The sequence below is a fragment of the Mustela putorius genome, unplaced genomic scaffold, assembly GCF_011764305.1.
Source record: "Mustela putorius furo isolate JIRA1106 unplaced genomic scaffold, ASM1176430v1.1 tig00003870_pilon_pilon_pilon, whole genome shotgun sequence".
NCBI lineage: Eukaryota > Metazoa > Chordata > Mammalia > Carnivora > Mustelidae > Mustela > Mustela putorius.
Genome location: NW_025422022.1, coordinates 4,720,300 through 4,738,145, shown reverse-complemented (window position 1 = coordinate 4,738,145; position 17,846 = coordinate 4,720,300). Strand labels below are relative to the sequence as shown.

The 17,846-nt window shown below is 51.3% G+C and overlaps 1 protein-coding gene across 1 annotated transcript in view; it reads right to left on the bottom strand.

Annotated features, from left to right (window-relative positions):
- Positions 1 to 17,846, bottom strand: part of RREB1 (ras responsive element binding protein 1) — a 127,239-nt gene that overhangs the window by 31,622 nt on the left and 77,771 nt on the right. Inside the window, 2 exon segments of the mRNA XM_004753673.3 lie at positions 4,230 to 4,363; positions 4,891 to 5,035. Coding sequence (XP_004753730.2) covers positions 4,230 to 4,363; positions 4,891 to 5,035 — 279 coding nt within the window.

Here is a 17,846-nt window from a genome sequence, read left to right as displayed (position 1 = left end):
ACACCGCGTCCTGACACCCTGGCCAGACTGTTCAACCAACCAGTGTGGCGTGAAGTCGGGGCAGGTCCGAGGCACTTCACAGTGGACAGGCTGGGGTGAGCACAGAAGCTGGGGGCCACCTTGGCTCTCAATAGCCTGAGCCCCGGGAGAGGCCCTCGGGCAGGGAGGAAAGGGGACATCATGACAATGTTGTCTCCAACTTCCAGGTTGGCCGTGGGGGCAAGGGGGCAACAATGATGACACCACACACAGACACAGACACAGACACACACGTGCGTCACCTCCCCCCACCCCGGGCCCTTTTTTAGCTCCCAACACTGTTTCAAACCTGCCTCCACCTGGCCAAGCCACCGACCGCTGGGACTCTTCAATACAAGATGTTAATGACTATTTTCTATATTCTTTCCTTATTTCTAGGATGACATTTAAGTGTGGCACCAATACCATGTCAATGAGTCTGAGAGGCTCCCTGTAGGTGATGGGGCGTGCAGGGGAGGGGCTACAGCAAAGGGAGCCAAGCATTCCTTGGAACACTTGAGAACGCAGAAGAAAGAAGGTTCTGGTACCTTGCTCCACCACTAGGACGAGGGGGTGGCCTTTGGCCTGGCCCGCACGCCTGTGACAACACGTACCCTCACTGTGCAGGACAGGCCCACCTACAGCAGGGAGGCTGTACCCTTGAGAGCTTACTCGTGTTCCCCGAAGACTGATTCCTGACCTAGATTCCAGATAACCGAGATCAAGAACTTGATCAGACGGAGGACAGCCTCCACCTGGAGGAAACCGTGAGGTACCACCCCAGCTCGTCCCGTGGAAAACGTCAAGGGAAGCTTTACACTGACTGCTCAGGCTCCCTCTGCAAACCTTCCTGGTGTCCTTCCTGGCCCCGAACATGTCCCTTTTGCCGTGTTTTGTAACTGCCCACTTCCTTGTTTTCTGACTAGCCCTCGAGGGGCCCTGGCTCCAACATCACTGTTTTTTCCCTTCAAGTCTGGTGAAGTGCCTGACACACAGTCAGCACTCAATCATTTGGATCCATTTTAATGGAAATAATTTAAAAATTATTTATTATCTGCATTTCTTTCATCAAGGAGCCATGTAACATCAGACAATAACTTCTGCTGAATTCTGCCCTCAGCAGCAGCCCCAGAGCCAAGAAACCCGCCAGCTGTCACCCCCTCCTGGCCCAGCACCCACCCCACCCCCCAACCCCGGTAGCCTTAGACTAGTCATTCACACGCAAGACCAGGGGCCTCTCCAGGCACCTCCTACCCCCGCTGTAGGCAACTTGTCCTGGCCTGCGTCTGTGCAGTGGGCTCTGCATACCTGAACCGTGGCTGGCTCAGACTCAGAGGGGCCGTGACTGTACCCCACACCCGGACTGTGTGTAGCCAGGAATGCGAAACGCATCACCAACAGTTTTTACACTGATTGTACGCTGACACTCTATTTTTGGTATTGTTGCTATGAGCATGATCAGTTCTGCCTATTTCTTTTTCTTTTCTAAAAGGTGACCAGTAGAACATTTAAAACACTCTGCCCATCACCGTCTGATTCCAAACGCCAGCTCTCTGCCGCTCCCCCTTGTCTAGGGGGCTGCGGATTTAGTGCTGGTCATGTCAGGGCCCAAGCAACACCCAGCACGAAGAGCTACAGCCACCACGAGCAGCTTCCTGCCTGCCTTTCGCTCTACACTCAGCTTCGTGAACTTGCAAAAGGAATGGGGAACAGACTCAGCATTTACACCCATTTGGACTTCCAACACTTTCTATTAAGGGACAATAGGCACTTTGCCAGCTTTGGGGACGGAGCAGGGGGTGGTCAGAGCAGGAGAGTGAGAAGCCAACAGCTGTTTTGAGTTACAAACTTTCTGTTTAAGCCGGTAGCATCCCACTGTGGTTCTGCTGCCGCTGGGGTTTGCAAATGGAGTCGGTGTCTATTTTAGCTCTGGGTTAACAAGCAGTCTCTCCCACCGGCTCCTGTCACAGTTCACTGGCTGGCTGGGCCCCGCCGGCTCCTGCCTGCCCCCACGGCCTCCTCTGATAGCAGGCTATTATGTGGAACAGCGGAGCAGAGAGGACAAGAGGGGAATTAACTATGTTCTATAATCAAGTCCCTTTGGTTTCCAGATGCAAGCCCCACCCCACATCGCAGCAGCCACTAGACAGGGGACGGCTGGCTCGCCCCCCAACAACGGATGGGCTGCGGGCACAGCATCCAGGGGCTCCAGCAGGGTGGAAGACGGCTGGTCGGGGCCGAGTCCCCAGCCCGCTACAACGCTGTTCTGGGCAACCCCTCACCAGACAGAAGCCATCATTCCCGAGCAGGCAAGGAGAATAGGCAGGACTTCACGGTGCATCTGCCTCGCCACAGCCTTGGGGACACGGCACATGAATTACCCACTAAGGCGTGCAGAGCAGGACGAGCAGCATCCAATGCACTTCCCATCCCCACCTCAGAGCAGCAAGGCCAGCCCATCCCTGGGGCAGGTGCTGGTCTGGGAGGCCCTGCTCCAGGGGAAGCCAGCCCCTCCTCCAGGCTCGAGCTTCTGCTCTCACTGCTATATGCCGTGCTGTACACACGCTGGCGGCCCCCATCTCTCTCGCGAGAGTCTGATTATTCTCTCTGTAGGATGGGACTCTCTAGAAGGGGCAAATGGATTGTTTCTAAGATGGTATGTGATCCCAAGTGAAATAGAACACCTAGAGGAGCTCCGAGACGCGCAGTGCATTCCCACTCTGTAGTGCCCGGTCCCATGGCTGACTGGCAGGGGCACAGGGTGGTGGCTGGGGTCCCACGTGCGATTGTGGGTTGTGCCCACAACTTACCCCGTGAAGCCTCACCTCTGTCTGCTCAGGCTCTCAGCTGAGAAAGCCATCAACATTCGCTGCCCACCACAACCCCACATCCTGGGGATGCTGTGGACATTCACGAGACCGTGAATATTCCTGCATCTCTCAGGACAGGGCCTGCAAAAGGAAGGGCCAAGTGCCTTTTCCTGATGGACAGAAGGAATCTAAGGCCTGAAAAGGAACACGGGGATTACGTGGCGCGAGGGTCACGGCCAGCTGGCAGAGGTCCCTCGAGAGCAGGGTGGGATCCGGGAGTTCTGACCACCAGCCTCTGCTATGCGGCCAGCAGGCACTTTCCCGAGATGGGGGAGTGATGAAAAGACATTCTGTAGCACCTCAATGGCTCAGCAGTTTAAACTCTTCATTCTTTCTTCTCCTAATGGAAAAATATCCAGCGAACGTGAGGAAATATAATGCTATCTGAGGCGGATTTCATTACCACACGGTGAGGCTTTTCCCCTGATTCTTCACTCCCAAGTCACAACCTAACACGTGTCCTGAGAGGGAGAGCGGGTCCAGACATCGGTGAGTCTGACAGGCGTCCAGACTCTGGCTCCCAAGCTGTCTCCTGAAACCCAGCCCCGCGAGCGTGCACGCGCTTGCCCTGTTCTGAGAGAAGCCTCAGCCGCGCCTTGCAGGACATCACCTTCCGATCCGGTCGCTCCCCTGTGGCCTTTGGTTCTTCTTGGTGCTTTAAAACCACAGCAGTAGCCTTTTTAAAAGTGGCAATTCTGCCAAAACCGTTCCAAGCCTGTCTGTCACTAAGAACACGGGACTTGCTGCTCGATGAGAAAGTTCTGTGAGATGGGGAAGGAAAGCTGAGGGGACCCCGTCCGCAGCCTGGCCCTGAGCACCGCTGGAGAGTCCTTGCCAGCCACCGTCTCTGCCTGGGCAGGGGAAGGAGCCCCAAACCTGGAGCCAGCAACCCAGACCAACAGAACCTGCACCTCTCGCTGTCTGCCTGTGTCGGGCTTCATGTTCGGTCGAGGGCCTTGCAGGAAGCAGAAGCCTTCTTACCCCTCAAGGCTTTTGTAAGGTTTCTGTGCTACCAGTCTGATCCAGGCAAAACACTAACGAGCAGCTGGTATGCCCTCCCGTCCTTACCACACGCTCCTGCACAACTAACAGTCACCTGGGCTGCAACACCTCTTGTGTCACAGAAAATATGCTTGCTGCCCCAAAGTCCCCTGTCACAGGGGATGCCCCATGCACCGGGCCCTCACAACTGCTCCAAGGGCCTGGCCTGTCACCAAACCCAAGTCAAATCCCTTCAGCTCAGTCTGGAGGACGAGGGAGTGAGGATCGGCCCTATGTCTGAGGGCACCGGAATGAAAAAAAGCTTTCCAGATGACAGATGCGTTCCAGCCCCTCTCCTACCTTAGTGGGTTATCTGAGTGGGTTTCCATGTGGGTCTCCAGTCCATACTTGCAAACGAACTCCTTAAAGCATATGGGGCAGTGAAACACTTCTTCAGCTTTCTCCAAGTCCCCCGGCTGCCCATCTTCCACCATCTTGCGGGGAAAGGAAAAAAGTGAAGTCATGAAGGAGGTCTCCCATACGGGTCTGCTTCAGCAGAGAAGCCCAATACTCAGTCCAGATCTACAGGGAGGCCACACACCAGTCTTTCATCCACGCAGCAAATCCTCCCCCAACACTTCCACCCCCCACCTTCAACCCACTCATTCATTCCAACCACGCTTAGGGAGCACCCGGTGTCTGGCAGGGACAGAGAACAACAGGAGTCCCTAACGGCATAAGCTTCCCCTCCAGCTGGAGAAACCAAACAGCACAGAGCAACGAAACTAGCTCCTCCCGTCGCGGGGCTCAGCGTGCGGGGCCCACAGAGGAAGTGCACACAGAGAATGCTTTCCTGCAGACACCTTGCAAAAACAGTGTCAGAAGACATAGATTAAAAGCGCAGGATGTCTGCCAAGTCCCCAGACTGTGAGAATAAAGACTAGAGGTATTTCTGCCAGGAGTCCCGTGGTTAGGCACATCGGTGCAAGTCGGTGAGGGGCGTGGTAGTCGTGGCAAGAACCTTTTTAGCAGGTGCTGGGTCTTCTTTCTCTGACTCGGCATCGTGACTCAGTTTCCTCTTGGAGGGCAGCCGCCGACGCTTCAGTGGGGATGGGGGGGCCGTAGCTGTAGCACTGTTAGGGTCCTTCTCGTGAATCTTCATATGTCTGGAAAGAACACACACACATACACACACACTGTGATTTGGCAAAAAACTGAGTTGGTTGGTTTCTTCTAAATTTTTCATGTTTTTTGTATAATATGTTTAGGTGTTGGCTGAATTTTCTTTAAGACAGACAGTACGATTTATACACTCTCTTTTTAAAGCCTTCTAGGGGGCGCCTGGGTGGCTCAGTGGGTTAAGCCTCTGCCTTCGGCTCAGGTCATGGTCCCGGGGTCCTGGGATTGAGCCCCGCATCGGGCTCTCTGCTCAGTGGGGAGCTGCTTCCCCCCCTCTCTCTGCCTGCCTCTCTGCTTACTTGTGATCTTTATCAAATAAATTTTTTAAAAATCTTAAAAAAAAAAGTCACTGCTTAACCTCTCATTCTAAGAAAAAAGAATAAATAAAGCCTTCTATGATCTCCCTGAAACTCTCCACAAAGCTCTCACAGGTGTTATCCAAAAATGTCGCTCAACGCTTTGCTGTCTGTTGGAAGACATTCTGAATTTCACTGACACCAGTTAGATGAAAAAACCATCTGATTGCCTCTTGTACGTATTCAGATGAGAGGTACTACTTCAGGACACACGACTCTACAGGACAAGGGATCCCCAGACACGGCCCGCTCACACATCGAGCGATCACTCTGCACTCGCCCCCAGAACCCACCTTGCACACGCCGGCACTACGTGCTCGCTCTCCTCTGCTTTCGGAGAAGGCACGCTGGGGGTCGAATCTGACAAGTGCTAATGCAGCCCATGTCTGGAGTGAACCTGAAAGGCTTTCCGTGTTGTTCACGGTGTTACGCGGATTTACAGATGGTGCGCAGAGCGGGGGCAAGGCAATGAGTAAGCTGCACGCCGCGACCCTGACATCTGCAGGGCCGGGAACACACGTGTGAGAAAGCATTACATACAGTCTGTCTGCTCTGCAAAGAAAGCTTAACGGGTGGCCTGATTTAAGTGGCCTTACTGGAACGTTCTAAAGCAAACACCCTAAGTCCACGGTCCCAAGGCCCGTAAGGAGGGAGAGGTATTACAAAAATGATGGTCAGTCTCAATTTCCTTCCTTTGTGACATAAAAAGTTTGGTTTTCCTAATGACAATCGTCATCACCATCATAATCTTTGGGGGTTAAACTGTGCCAGATGTAGGAACAAAGTCTCAGTTTCTTAGAAAGAACTCTTTCATTGGATTATCTCACTGGGGAAGTACATAGGAAAGGGGAGAGACTGCAAGGCGTTCAGTCCCACTTCCAGGCGGTCCTGTCACACTTCCAGAAAGAAGCACAACTCAGCTCAGCTCCTTCTTTAGAGGGGAAAGGCCAGGGTTGACAAGGCTAAGAAGCCTGTAATTGGCAAGCAGGACAATTCAGGTGCATGGGCCAATGGTGCAAAGAGACAGTTGCGATAAGTCCTTTCCTCCCTGACAATCCTGCCCTGTGCTACCCACGGGTGTGCGGGGCTCAGACCCTGGGCATCTCCTATTCCATTGTATAGACATATTTTAGGAGGCAGAGGGCCCCCACACCAGCCCTGACTATCTGCCCTGGCTCACAAAGCACCAGCCCAGCAAAGCCACCAGTAGGTGGGATGTGGCCTTGCCCTGGAGGGGACCGGCCTCAGGCCAAACCTCTGTTCTCCAGGTTGGGGGGCTCGGGGTGGGGAGTGGAGGGCAGGTCAGTGTGGTGGTGCAGGAAAACCTAAAGGAGAAAATGGAAGAGAACCACCAAGCCCATGCCCACCTAATTTTTTGCTGAGATTATCAGGGAAGAATGCTTTATTACAACTTCTTGGCCATCTAAAGCCCCAGGAAAGGTCTTGGGAACCAAGAGCCTCATTCTAAGTACCCTCTCTATTCCAAGCTGATTGGGATTTAGAGAACATGACTTACTATCAGTGTTTAGAAGGAAAAAGGAAAAGGCTAGCAAGGTTGATTATTTATTGTATCGCATAGTTCAGTTTTAGAAATGTAAAAATAAAATGTTTTAAAGCACCTAAGAACTCAGGAAGTAAGAAAAATACCATGGGATGTAAGTTAGCACCAACCCTCTCAGCTAATCACTAAAACATCAAGTGAGAGACGAATGCCTTCTCTGTGGCCAACAGGTGACCTGTGCCCATGAACACGAGGCCACAAACCACCTCTGACAACCAGAAGGGACTCACTCACTCAAGCTACACCTTTATCACCTAGTTCTGGGGTGTGTTGGAAGCGGTTTCCACAGAGCAGAGGACGAGGAAGGACAGCAGAAAGCACACAGTGAGGACCTGGTGGGGATTTACGGATCCTCATGCCCACTCTGCAGACGAGGCCGCGCAAGAGGAGAGGCTGACACGCCCGGGCCCTCACAGCCAGGATGGACCCAAGTGTGCCCACTGTTGCGTTTGGGCTCTCCCCCCAGACTGCCTCAAGCCAAGCCTTCGATCTGTGTTCTGGATCACTGGCAGGAACCTCAGGGCTCCAGCCCGACCCTGGACACTTCCTCTCCAAATGACTGTGGTCCAAGACCTCGCACCTGGTACCAAGCTCTAGCCCAATGTCAAGAGAACGAAAGAGATCACTCTCCACCCCCAGTTCTGCCTCTGTCTTCTTTTGAAAATCTGGGCTGCCCTTGAGCTGCATCATTGCTAAAGGCAGAAAAAGGAGACCAGATCAAAGCAGTCTCAGAGGGCTTGGTGGCAAGCATGTCAAGGCACTCTAGTTCTCCGGCTGAGCCCTTTGGAACTTCAGGTTCAAAGCTCCAGCGTGCTGCTCCCTTTTGGGGTTCAATCTCCGATTGGGGAGTTTCCAGTCTGTCCCTTCGGCAACATGGTGACCAACAGCTGCAGGTTCATAAACTCAACTCAGTCCAGAGTCCGGCTGCCAGGGTCTGGGGGCTTCAGCTGTTTCTGAAGCTGGATATGATGTGTAGTTGAGACATCGTGTAACCTGGCCCCTTCCCTTCTTCCCTAGGCTCCGACAGCAGGAGTGGCAACACTAACTGTCCACTTCCTCCCGAACGCTCACAGGAAGTGGGGCGTGCCACCAAAATGAGCAAGTAATGGCCTCTTCCCCCCCAGAGTGTGGCCAATGCAGACAGGAAGGCTGGAGGGGCGGGCAATTCTGTCTCTTCTTTAGAAGGCTTGCATCTGTTTTTCTCTCAGGTTTTATTTCAAGGACGAATGCTTCTCGTTTCTACATACCCTAAGCACCCGTCCACTTCAGTGAGCCTCAGATCTGGCAGGGAGCTGAGATGCTAGCCAGCCTCCCCCCAGCACAGAAAGCCCCCAGCGTACCAGACAGATTGGCATTTTATGATGCTCGAACACGTTTCCATTTTCAACAATGCTAATTATTAAAACCATCTTTTCCGTGTTGAGCCAAAAATCCCATCCTTCCTTTAAATGCATATCTGTCCTTGGGGGCAATGTCGAATCAAGTCTACATTATCTCCTAGAGGGCAGCTCTTCCATTAATTCAAGAGGACTACGGCGTTTCTCCAAAGTTTCTCTTCGCGGAGTTAGGCAACTCCAACTCTTCCAGCCAGCCCCCTCAGGCTCTGCCAAATCATACCGGTGATTCCTAACCTTGGGATGTGCCCCAGTGCATGGCTCTCTCTTCGGCCATGCTGGATCAGAACGACTGGCCATCTGGCTGTGGTCTGAGGGTACAGGGCACAGGACTGGGGTGACCACCTCTGCAGGTGGTGTAAACAGAGCTGGGGTTCCCGTGTGTGTGTTCAACGGTGATGTCACACCCTCAGCTCCAACTAAGATCCCCGTGACTTCTTCGCTCCAACAGCCATCGAGCCCCGTCTCGTCCACTCTACACTTGAGCCCTTTCCACCTTTTCATTTGCCAGACTGGCAGGGCTGAGACATGAGCGGCGTTGGTGCTGCTCTCACGCACTGTTGATGGGAGCAAAAATGGAACGGACCTTTCTGCAACGCGGCTGAGCAACAGGGAGCAGGATTTTAAATATGTATGCCCTTTATTCCAGCAATTCCACTCCGAGGACTTGGTCTTGAAGATCCAGAGCTGAACAAATGTGCAGGCACTTATGCACAAGGACTGAGGTACCATGAGAACTCACGATGGTACGCTGCAGAAACACCCGTTTTCAATGGGCCGCTCTTAACATTTCAAATGACCTCCTTGATCTCCCTCTTGCCCTGCTTCCGGACACCGCAGCCAGGAGGAGCTTCTAAAGCACCACTCACATCACACCACTCCCCTGCTCGTTAAATGCCTCCAACGGCTCCCTTCCCAGAACTGAGCGAGCCTTGGCCCATTTCTCAGGCCTCATCTGTTGACACCCCTATCCTGATTCAGACTCCATGACAAGCATCCCACCATCTCACACAGAGGCTCTCACGTCCATGACCCTGTTTCACCTTCCTCAAAGAACATACCAGAAACTGAAAATACAGTGTATTTCACTCGTTTGACTATTTCCTCAGCCTCAACCAAAAATAAGTTTCATCATAGCACTGGCCCTCGGCACCTGGTGGGTGGTCGACTGCCAGACGGCTGAATGGCCGGACTGACGGACGGATGAAGGACGTGCAGAAAACCTGTCCACCTGCCATCTCTCTACAGCCATGTCCTCAGCCTCCAAGAAACCTCATGATTAATGCCCTTCCTAGGGTTTAATGTGGGGAAACTCGACAGGAGACTATAAACACTGCTGTGGTAAAGGGACTTGAATGAAAAACACCAAAAAATGAATACTGAGGACCCAGGCGAATTTCTCCCATTATCGGTACAAATCTGTGTTCATATATTCAAAACTCCACCTATGTTCACAGTAAGCTGCTTTTGGCACAAAATTCTAGAACTTTCCTTCAGAGGCATGTCACTTCAGTCATAGAAATCCTGCCACACCATGGCCTAAGGAAGGAATGTTATCAGAACTCTTTGAGGATTCAAGTGAAGTTTTCTCCCATTCGTAACACCCGGGCTGGGGGCCTGGTGGTGTCTGTCTGGCAGGGGGGGTTGGGGAAGAAGGCAGGTCTCCATAGTAATGAACAAAACAAATAAAGTGGAAAAAAATTCTAAATCCAAGTACTTTTTAGTACTGATAGGGGTCTACGTTGGATTTTGGCATGGATGCTGATTTTTCAACTCAAATTTTCCTCTTGTCAATGTAATCCTTTAAATTTTCTAAAATGTAAAAAACACCCAGTTTAGCTACGGGGGGCTGTTCTTAAGGACACCAAACACACCCTGGCTACACAAACACATCTTGTACAAGAGCTGAATGCCAGTCTAGTTACTCAGCAGAGACCCACCAACCTCTGAAGCATATCCTTTTCTTCCTCCCTGAACTCCCTCACCTCCGGCTCTCCACATACAGGAACCTTCTGCTTACCTCTCTTTGGCAGGTAAGGCTGCAGGTTTGGAAAGAAAGGCAAACTCTTACCACTTGAGCACTGGCTCAAGAGAAGCGAGTGGGAATTTGGGTAGCCGACAAAGCAAATCTGGGTAAGACAACAGCGTAGAACAGAGACCATGTGATGGCGGAGAAGTCTTGGGGGTGGTCTTGAGAACCGAGACAGTGCAGACATATCCCAGTTCTACCACTCAGCACCGGGGAGACACAAGCTCCCTAGACTACCTCACCTTCAGTTTCCAAAGTGAAACGGGGACCAAACTGCCAGTCTCAAGCTGCGGTCCTCCAGCCCGGAGCTTGTCACAAATGCCAGTTCTCAGGCCTGCAGACTCAGAGACTCGAGGCCAGGGCCCAGCACGCTGGATTTCCACAAGCCCTCCAGGTGACACTCCTGCCTGCTCAGCTCAGAGACCCTCTGCACCACAGTTCACTTCTTCAACTCTTCATCCTGGTCACAGGCTCGGTTACCCACCGGACTGGAGTGTCGCCATTTTGGGGGATACGAACACGCGGCCACTCCCAAGGCTCACTCTGTAATATACCAGCAGGCGCTGTATGCGTTTAGTGGGCGTAAGTATGTCACCAAAATGGTGATGAAATATAATATTCTCAAACCCCATTTACCTGAGCAGGTCAAAGTTCAGGCAAGATCTAGACCCTTCTGGTATTTGCTAACTTTTCCTGCTTGTTTCATTTCTTCATAGGTTTTATTAACCTAGGAGCTGAATTGTTTGATCCTCTGAGCGAACGGCATTATAAGGAAGGTCACTCTTTCAGCACACAGGACACAAACCATACACAAATAGCACTCGGTTCTGCTTGGGGGGGCGGGGTGTGCGCCAAACTGAAGTCGACAGGCTCCGACAGGTTTCTGCAGCCTGATGAGAGATCTAGCCCCATTCCTACCGGTGCTCGCTTTGCTTTTCCAACAAAGTCTTGTGATAGCCAAAAGAGGGAATGAATCAGATTAACAAGCACCACCGCTCCACAACCTGCATCTCGGGCCAAAAAGAAGTCAGCCTCCAGAAAGATTCCTGTCCGTCTGTGTAACAGACGTACAGGGAAGGGGTTTGGAGGCGGAGAGCCAGGAGTGATACCTGCACGTCAGTCCAGGCCTATGCCAGCACCCGAGGGGCGGGGAGAGCAGTGAAGACAGAGGCGGACAAGGGGCCGGGGAGAGGCTGGCAAGGCTTCAAGCATCTGACTCCCAGTGTGGTTCCACCTCTGCGCTCAGAGCCACCTTCTAGTAATTCGGGTGTTGTTCACGCTCAATCATGCTGATCCAGAAGGCAGGTCACGCCAGCTGTGCCTGGGTGTGGAGGAAGGTCGGACGACGACATCGGTGGATGTAAGCAGCCTCGATGACTGAAGACAGCGCTCTCGGAAAGCTCTAGAAGTCAGCTTGTGGTGAGGTGTGTGCCTCAGAGAGGCGTCTCCATACCGTCCTCAGGATGGCTGTTGCAGATTGCTCCCAGAGCTCTCAGAACGCTTCTGCTCAAGCACCCGGATATTATACACCACCCCCCAGCCCTGCCCCCACAGGCCGGCGACACTCCAAGTCTTCTGACTTTAAAGACCATATCCCCCATCAGCTTTTCTCCATAAGCTCCTCCTTCCCTGCAAGACAGGGAGACACACCCCAAGGGTACAGAATGTCTCCCCTCCTGTGGACCACAGCCTGGCATGCTGGTGGTGCCGGTGGAGGCACAGATCAGACCAGGATGCCAAGACAAAGAATCAGCTGGAAGTGTGGGGTACCAGGAGTCCTGGTCCCTGTTGCTGAAGACAGCTGCCTTCCAAGCTTCTCCCTCTCCACCGCTCCTTGGCCCACAGCTAACTCCGGGGTACAATCCTGGCTGACCCCCCCATTCTGCCCTCTGTCTCTGGGGTCCCCTGCAGTGGTGAAGGCACTTCCTTCTCTATCCTGCTCTCATGCAAAACCCCAGCACACACACTTCCTCCCTGATGGACAGAGCTGGGTTATGACGCCTGAGCAGCAGGTGTCCCTTGCAGGCCCCGCTCTCCCTGCTGTCCTGTAAGAGGAGAAAGGCAACCTTCTGGCTCTCACAGTCCTTTCCCCTGCCTTCTGAACTGATCCTGGAGTACAACATTCTCCAGTTATTGATGGTTTACTTAGAAAACAGAGGGCCCTTCACGGCTCATTCTAAAGCTCCTTCCTCCTCTCTCGGTGTTCAAATACAGTGTAGGGGAGGCCTGGCTGTTGGCCCATGTCAATAAATATCAACCTTTGCAAAAGCTTTATTCTAGACCCTGTTCCTAAACAGGTTCTTTGGATTGGTACACCTTAAACCCTCTTGCACTTTTTCTCCTTCCTTTGCCTGCCCTTGTTTTGCTAAAGTAATCTGCCAGAACACTCTCTGTACGTTATTTGGCTCCCTGGATACCTGTGTACAATACCCACAAAGACACACAGTACGTATTTCCCTATAAAATCACAGATTCCTCAATAACAAACAAAAGACATCAGAGGTTCAATGTGTTGATCTCTCTGACCCACAGAGAACTCTCATTCACGCACAGCTAAAATTGGCCTGCCTGGACTGTCCCTGTGCTAAACCAGGAAACAGTAAGGAGAACATTACCACTTTCCCACCTCATGGTCCCTTAGATCTTCTCAGGTGGCCACGTTTTGTAAAATGGACTCTTCCCCTTGTTTGGGCTAACCGCCCTCCTAGACAGCCCAAGGCCCCAAACCCAGGAGGGACTCCCAGAGCTGCAGCCTTTGATGATGGAGCCCACCGGAAGTTGACATTCCGGAAGTGCAGCCCAGAGCCATTAGCTCTGAGGGAAGCAATCAGTACCACCTCAAACCCCAGCGGACGGCTGAGTATCTACAATCAAGCCAATCCCCAGTCCTGACCGTCACGGCAGACTGGAAAGGTGGTCTCCCAGACCCTTTCCTAACTTCAGCCCCGAAGGCAGTTGGCTTTAGCTTGCTTTCTTAAAGACAGTAGCACCTAGTTACTCACATCCTTTTTCTTTCTGCAGAGGAGGAAGAGATGACTATCTCCCCAGTAAGGCAGTGCCAACTCACTGCTGGCTACTCCTCAGCCTCTTCCAAAAGAGGAACAGGAAATGCTCAGGCTGAGCTGGTCGTGATGGCCCGCCACATGCCACAGAGGGAAATGGAAGGTGTGGGTGCTGGTTGCAGAGAAGGGGCACGGGCAAAAGGAAAGTCACCACCACTCTGGGAATGCCACACTGTATTCTGCAGGGGCAAGGGAGACACAGCCAGGAAGGAAAGGGGGACCAAGGTCATGTGTCTGATGTAAGAGGGGAAAAAAAGATGAACACAAATGAATTAAAAAAAAAAAAAAAAGATCGCCTGCTAAAACCCAGCTAGGCAACAGGGCTCCTTCTCTGTGAGGGCATTGGTTCCCAACCCCCTTGCACCTCCAATGGGATGGATGTGGTACACACGGGCATGTGCTTGCCTGAGGGGACCCGAATCCCCAAACGATGGGCTGCAGGGCAAAGTGGGACACTGCTCTACCCACAGGAACCCGGGAAGAGAGGGCCAGGATTTTCTTCCAATCTCAGCTGAACCTGTAGCATCGTGGAACTCCGTCTTCCCACCTGTACATCTGCAACAGTCCTCTCCAGAGAGCGGGGTTACATAAGCGCGGAGAGTAAGGACTAAGGGTTGACACTACATACTGATACCTCTTATGCAACCGAATCTGGTGTAAAGCAACACAAAATCTCTCCCGACTGAAGACCAACAAGCTCTCTACCAGCCCTAAGCCCCGCAGGCGGCCGAGCAGCAAGGCCCTCTAGCACACAGTCATGCCCAGGGCGGGGAGCAGGGCTTCGCTGTGATGAGGACCTCTGCTAAGCTTTCTGGGCTGCCTGCTTACTTTTTAGTGGGGGGGTGGCGGTGGGAGACAGAATTTGCTGCTAATCACCTTCCTTAACAAATCAGAAAAACGTTGACAGTGAGTGGGCACGTTTTGATGTTTGCTAGCACCAGCTTGTCCAGCCCAAACAGGTCGGACAGGTTGAATATTTAAACAAAGGTGGAAAAATGCAAGGTATAAAGCACGAGGTGTAGAGCTGCGGGCTTAAGTTTGTGATCTAACGCTGGCAGGCAGGCTCGCTCTCCTCCTCCCCTTCCTCCCCTGTTTGCTACTTTGATAGTATAGGACGAAGGGGGACACAGGCTCAGGATCTGTTTGAAGTTGCAGAGGGCAGGGTAGGAGAGGAGGAGGGCGTGCGGCGGGGTCTGGAGCAGGGGCGGGCCCTCGGTCCTCATCCTACCCCAGCAAACACATACCTTACCTTCTGTGACCTAATTTCTAGCTCTCACAACTGCCACGCCGTTCAAGTGTGGGCAAGCATGGATGCTCCAGATATTGGTGCCATGAATTCACTGCTCTTACCTGGTGTAACTGAGCTTTCGGAATATTTCAACAAGACAGATCAGAAATGCCATGGTGCCGGGGCACCTGGGTGGCTCAGTTGTTAAGCAGCTGCCTTGGGCTCGGGTCATGATCCCAGGGTCCTAAGATCGAGCCCCGCATCAGGCTCCCTGCTCAGCGGGAAGCCTGCTTCTCCCTGTCCCCCTCCCCCTGCTGTGTTCCTCTCTCCGCTGTGTCTCTCTCTGTCAAATAAATAAATAAAATCTTAAAAGGAAAAAAAAATACCATAATGCTTGCATTTGAAAGAAACATCTTTTGCGTCTGCTCCAATCTCCAAAAACAAATACCTGCTCAGCCAAGAGAGGAGCAAACCCAACTTATGAGCTTTAGCATCCCGGGGGCTAAATGATGATGAACTCCTTCATGATGAAGCAGTTTGTAAATGTGAGAAACGGTGATGGAATGAAAAGGCCTTCACATCCCCGCACCTGCAGACTTCTGGTCTGCCCTCTGAACTTGACCTGGTCCTCAGGAGGAAAATGCTGAATAAAATATGGGCACAGGCAGCAAGGCCATTTTTCAAATATCATTTCAGAAAAGTAAGCTATGCTCACCGTGAGGGGTACTAGGAAAGAAAAAACAAATACAAAGTAGAAGGGAAAATGTTTTAGAGAACGTCAAACATAAAACGGGCTTCGCGAGAGACTATCAACTGAAATGGGTCAACTTTCAGCTTTGGTCTTATGTTTTTTACTTCATCTGAAAAATGAAATTCTGTGACCAATCACTCTGACCTGTTCTTTTTCTCTTAGTGGTAGCCTTCTGCTATTTGCAGATTTCTAAAATGTAAAAGTCAGAATTCAGAAAAGAACCACAGGCTCTCATCAAATAGTATAAATGCAAACCCACACGTGAAACAGACCAGCGCCTCAAAACAAGCAATCCCCCCCCCCCCCAAAAAAGAAGGGTTTGACTAACAATGAGGATTTTCAGAAAAGAAAATTCAGGCCTATGGCACACAGCCTGTCTACAAAATACCCCTTTCAGATTGCCAGGTTCTTAGATGGCAGCTTAGGGCACCCTCGTGGTTGAAGGTCACAGTCTCTTTTCTCAGTTTTGTAAACACACGTGCTTATGAACACGTGGAAGGAACTGGGGGGTTAAGTGTCCCAGGAGAGAAGGGAAAGGAATGGAACCACAATTTGCTGAACATTTATGTGAGCCAGGGGCTTGGGTGTGTATTACAGCCTTTAACACTCACGCTGTCCAACTCTTGGGAGCAGAACGCAGCCCCATGACAGATGAAGGAGCATCCTTATCGGCCTTGGCCAGAGAGGAAGGAAGAGCTCTCAGAGGACACACAGAGAGGCCGCCTTTACACAAACCACTACTGCACTTAAAATACAGGCACACGGGTTTCATTTTCAGCTGATGAGATGTAAAGAGAAGGCGAAGAGCGTTTAAATATAATCACACAATAAACTCACTTGGTGAAAGCTTAATAATGCTACTGGGGGAAACTAGGAAGTCAGACAACTTGCTGTGATACATAGATTTGTCAATGCTGATGCTCAGGGGGAAAATCCTGGGCCTTTTAATGATGTGGACTCTCAAAGAGAATGAAAAGCATATTAAGAGGCATGTTCACAGAATGAAGTATGACATTTATATGACGGGGTTTTTTTTTTTCCTAGTTAAAAAGAAAAAAGTGGCAATTCTGTTAAAGAAAAGCTTTCTAAGGGCACCTGGGTGGCTCAGTGGGTTATGTGTCTGCCTTTTGCTCAGGTCATGATCTCAGGGTCCTGGGATCGAGTTCCACATCAAGTTCCACTGCCCAGCAGGGAGCCTGCTTCCCCTTCTCTCTGCCTGCCTCTCTGCCTACTTGTGATATCTCTCTGTGTCAAATAAATTTTAAAAATTTTTAATAAAAAAAGAAATGAAAAGCTTTCTAAGACTGTACTTGAAATATGACTATTTCAGTATCCATTGTACTAAGACAGATGAGAACTGCCTCGATACCCAAGTACAACCATCAAAAACCACCAGGGAGTCACCAAACACCACCAAATGTATGCAGTCCTGAGTCCAGCAATACCACATGTTCCCATCGCACTGACTGCACACACACCATGAAACTCCCCACAAACCCCTCAACCACCTTTTAAGAGCTGCACACATGGTCACAGGACATTTACCATCTTCTAAGTGCAACCCAATGTGTTAAGGTTTCTGCGAGTCACCTAAAGAGATTTTCTTCTGATTTGTCTTTCCCTCCAGGGAAAGACACTTAAGTTGTAGATAACCAAAAAGTCATTATATAATCATTTCTTCCTTCTTTCCCTCCCTCCCTGCTTCCTTCTTAGAGAAGGGGGAGGGACAGAGAGAGATTCCTAAGCAGGCTCTATGCCCAGTACGGAGCCTAACATGGGGCTCCGTCCCTTAACACCGAAAGATCACAATTTGAGCCAAAATCAGGAGTTGATTGCTCAACTGACAGGGCCACCCAGATGCCCCATTTCCTCCTTTTTAGTAGAAAAAAAAATGCACATAGTCCTGAGTAGGGTGACCCACAGATTTTTATCCTCCGAATTACTTCCTCCCGTGGGACCTGATACCTTTCTTCCTTCACAGGGATACATCAGGGAAGTGTGTACCTGGTGATTTAGACTTGTTTCAAGATGTGCCTAGCTGAACCTGAGCACCCACCCCGACTCTGGAGAAAGAGCAAGTCCCCAAACTAGTTCCAGGTCATCCTCAGAAACTCATTATTACCATGAGCGAAGTTCACAGGGCCCTTCCCCTTGCTGGGCTCTGAGGGTAAAGAAGGGATTGTCCCCTTCCAAGACACTGTCCGACCCCTGCTCCTTCTGTCCTCCACTGCTGGCCACCTGTTCAGATACCCAAGTTCACTTGTGCATGCCAAGGGTTGGCTCCGCCTCAGCATCTGAGAGTAGTGAGCTAAATTCAGAGCCTCTGTGGTCTCATCTGTCATGGAGCAGGTCACATTTCTGCGCAGTGAACGTTTTCTTCCAGCATAATAGGAACACATAAGCCTCTGTTCCTGAAG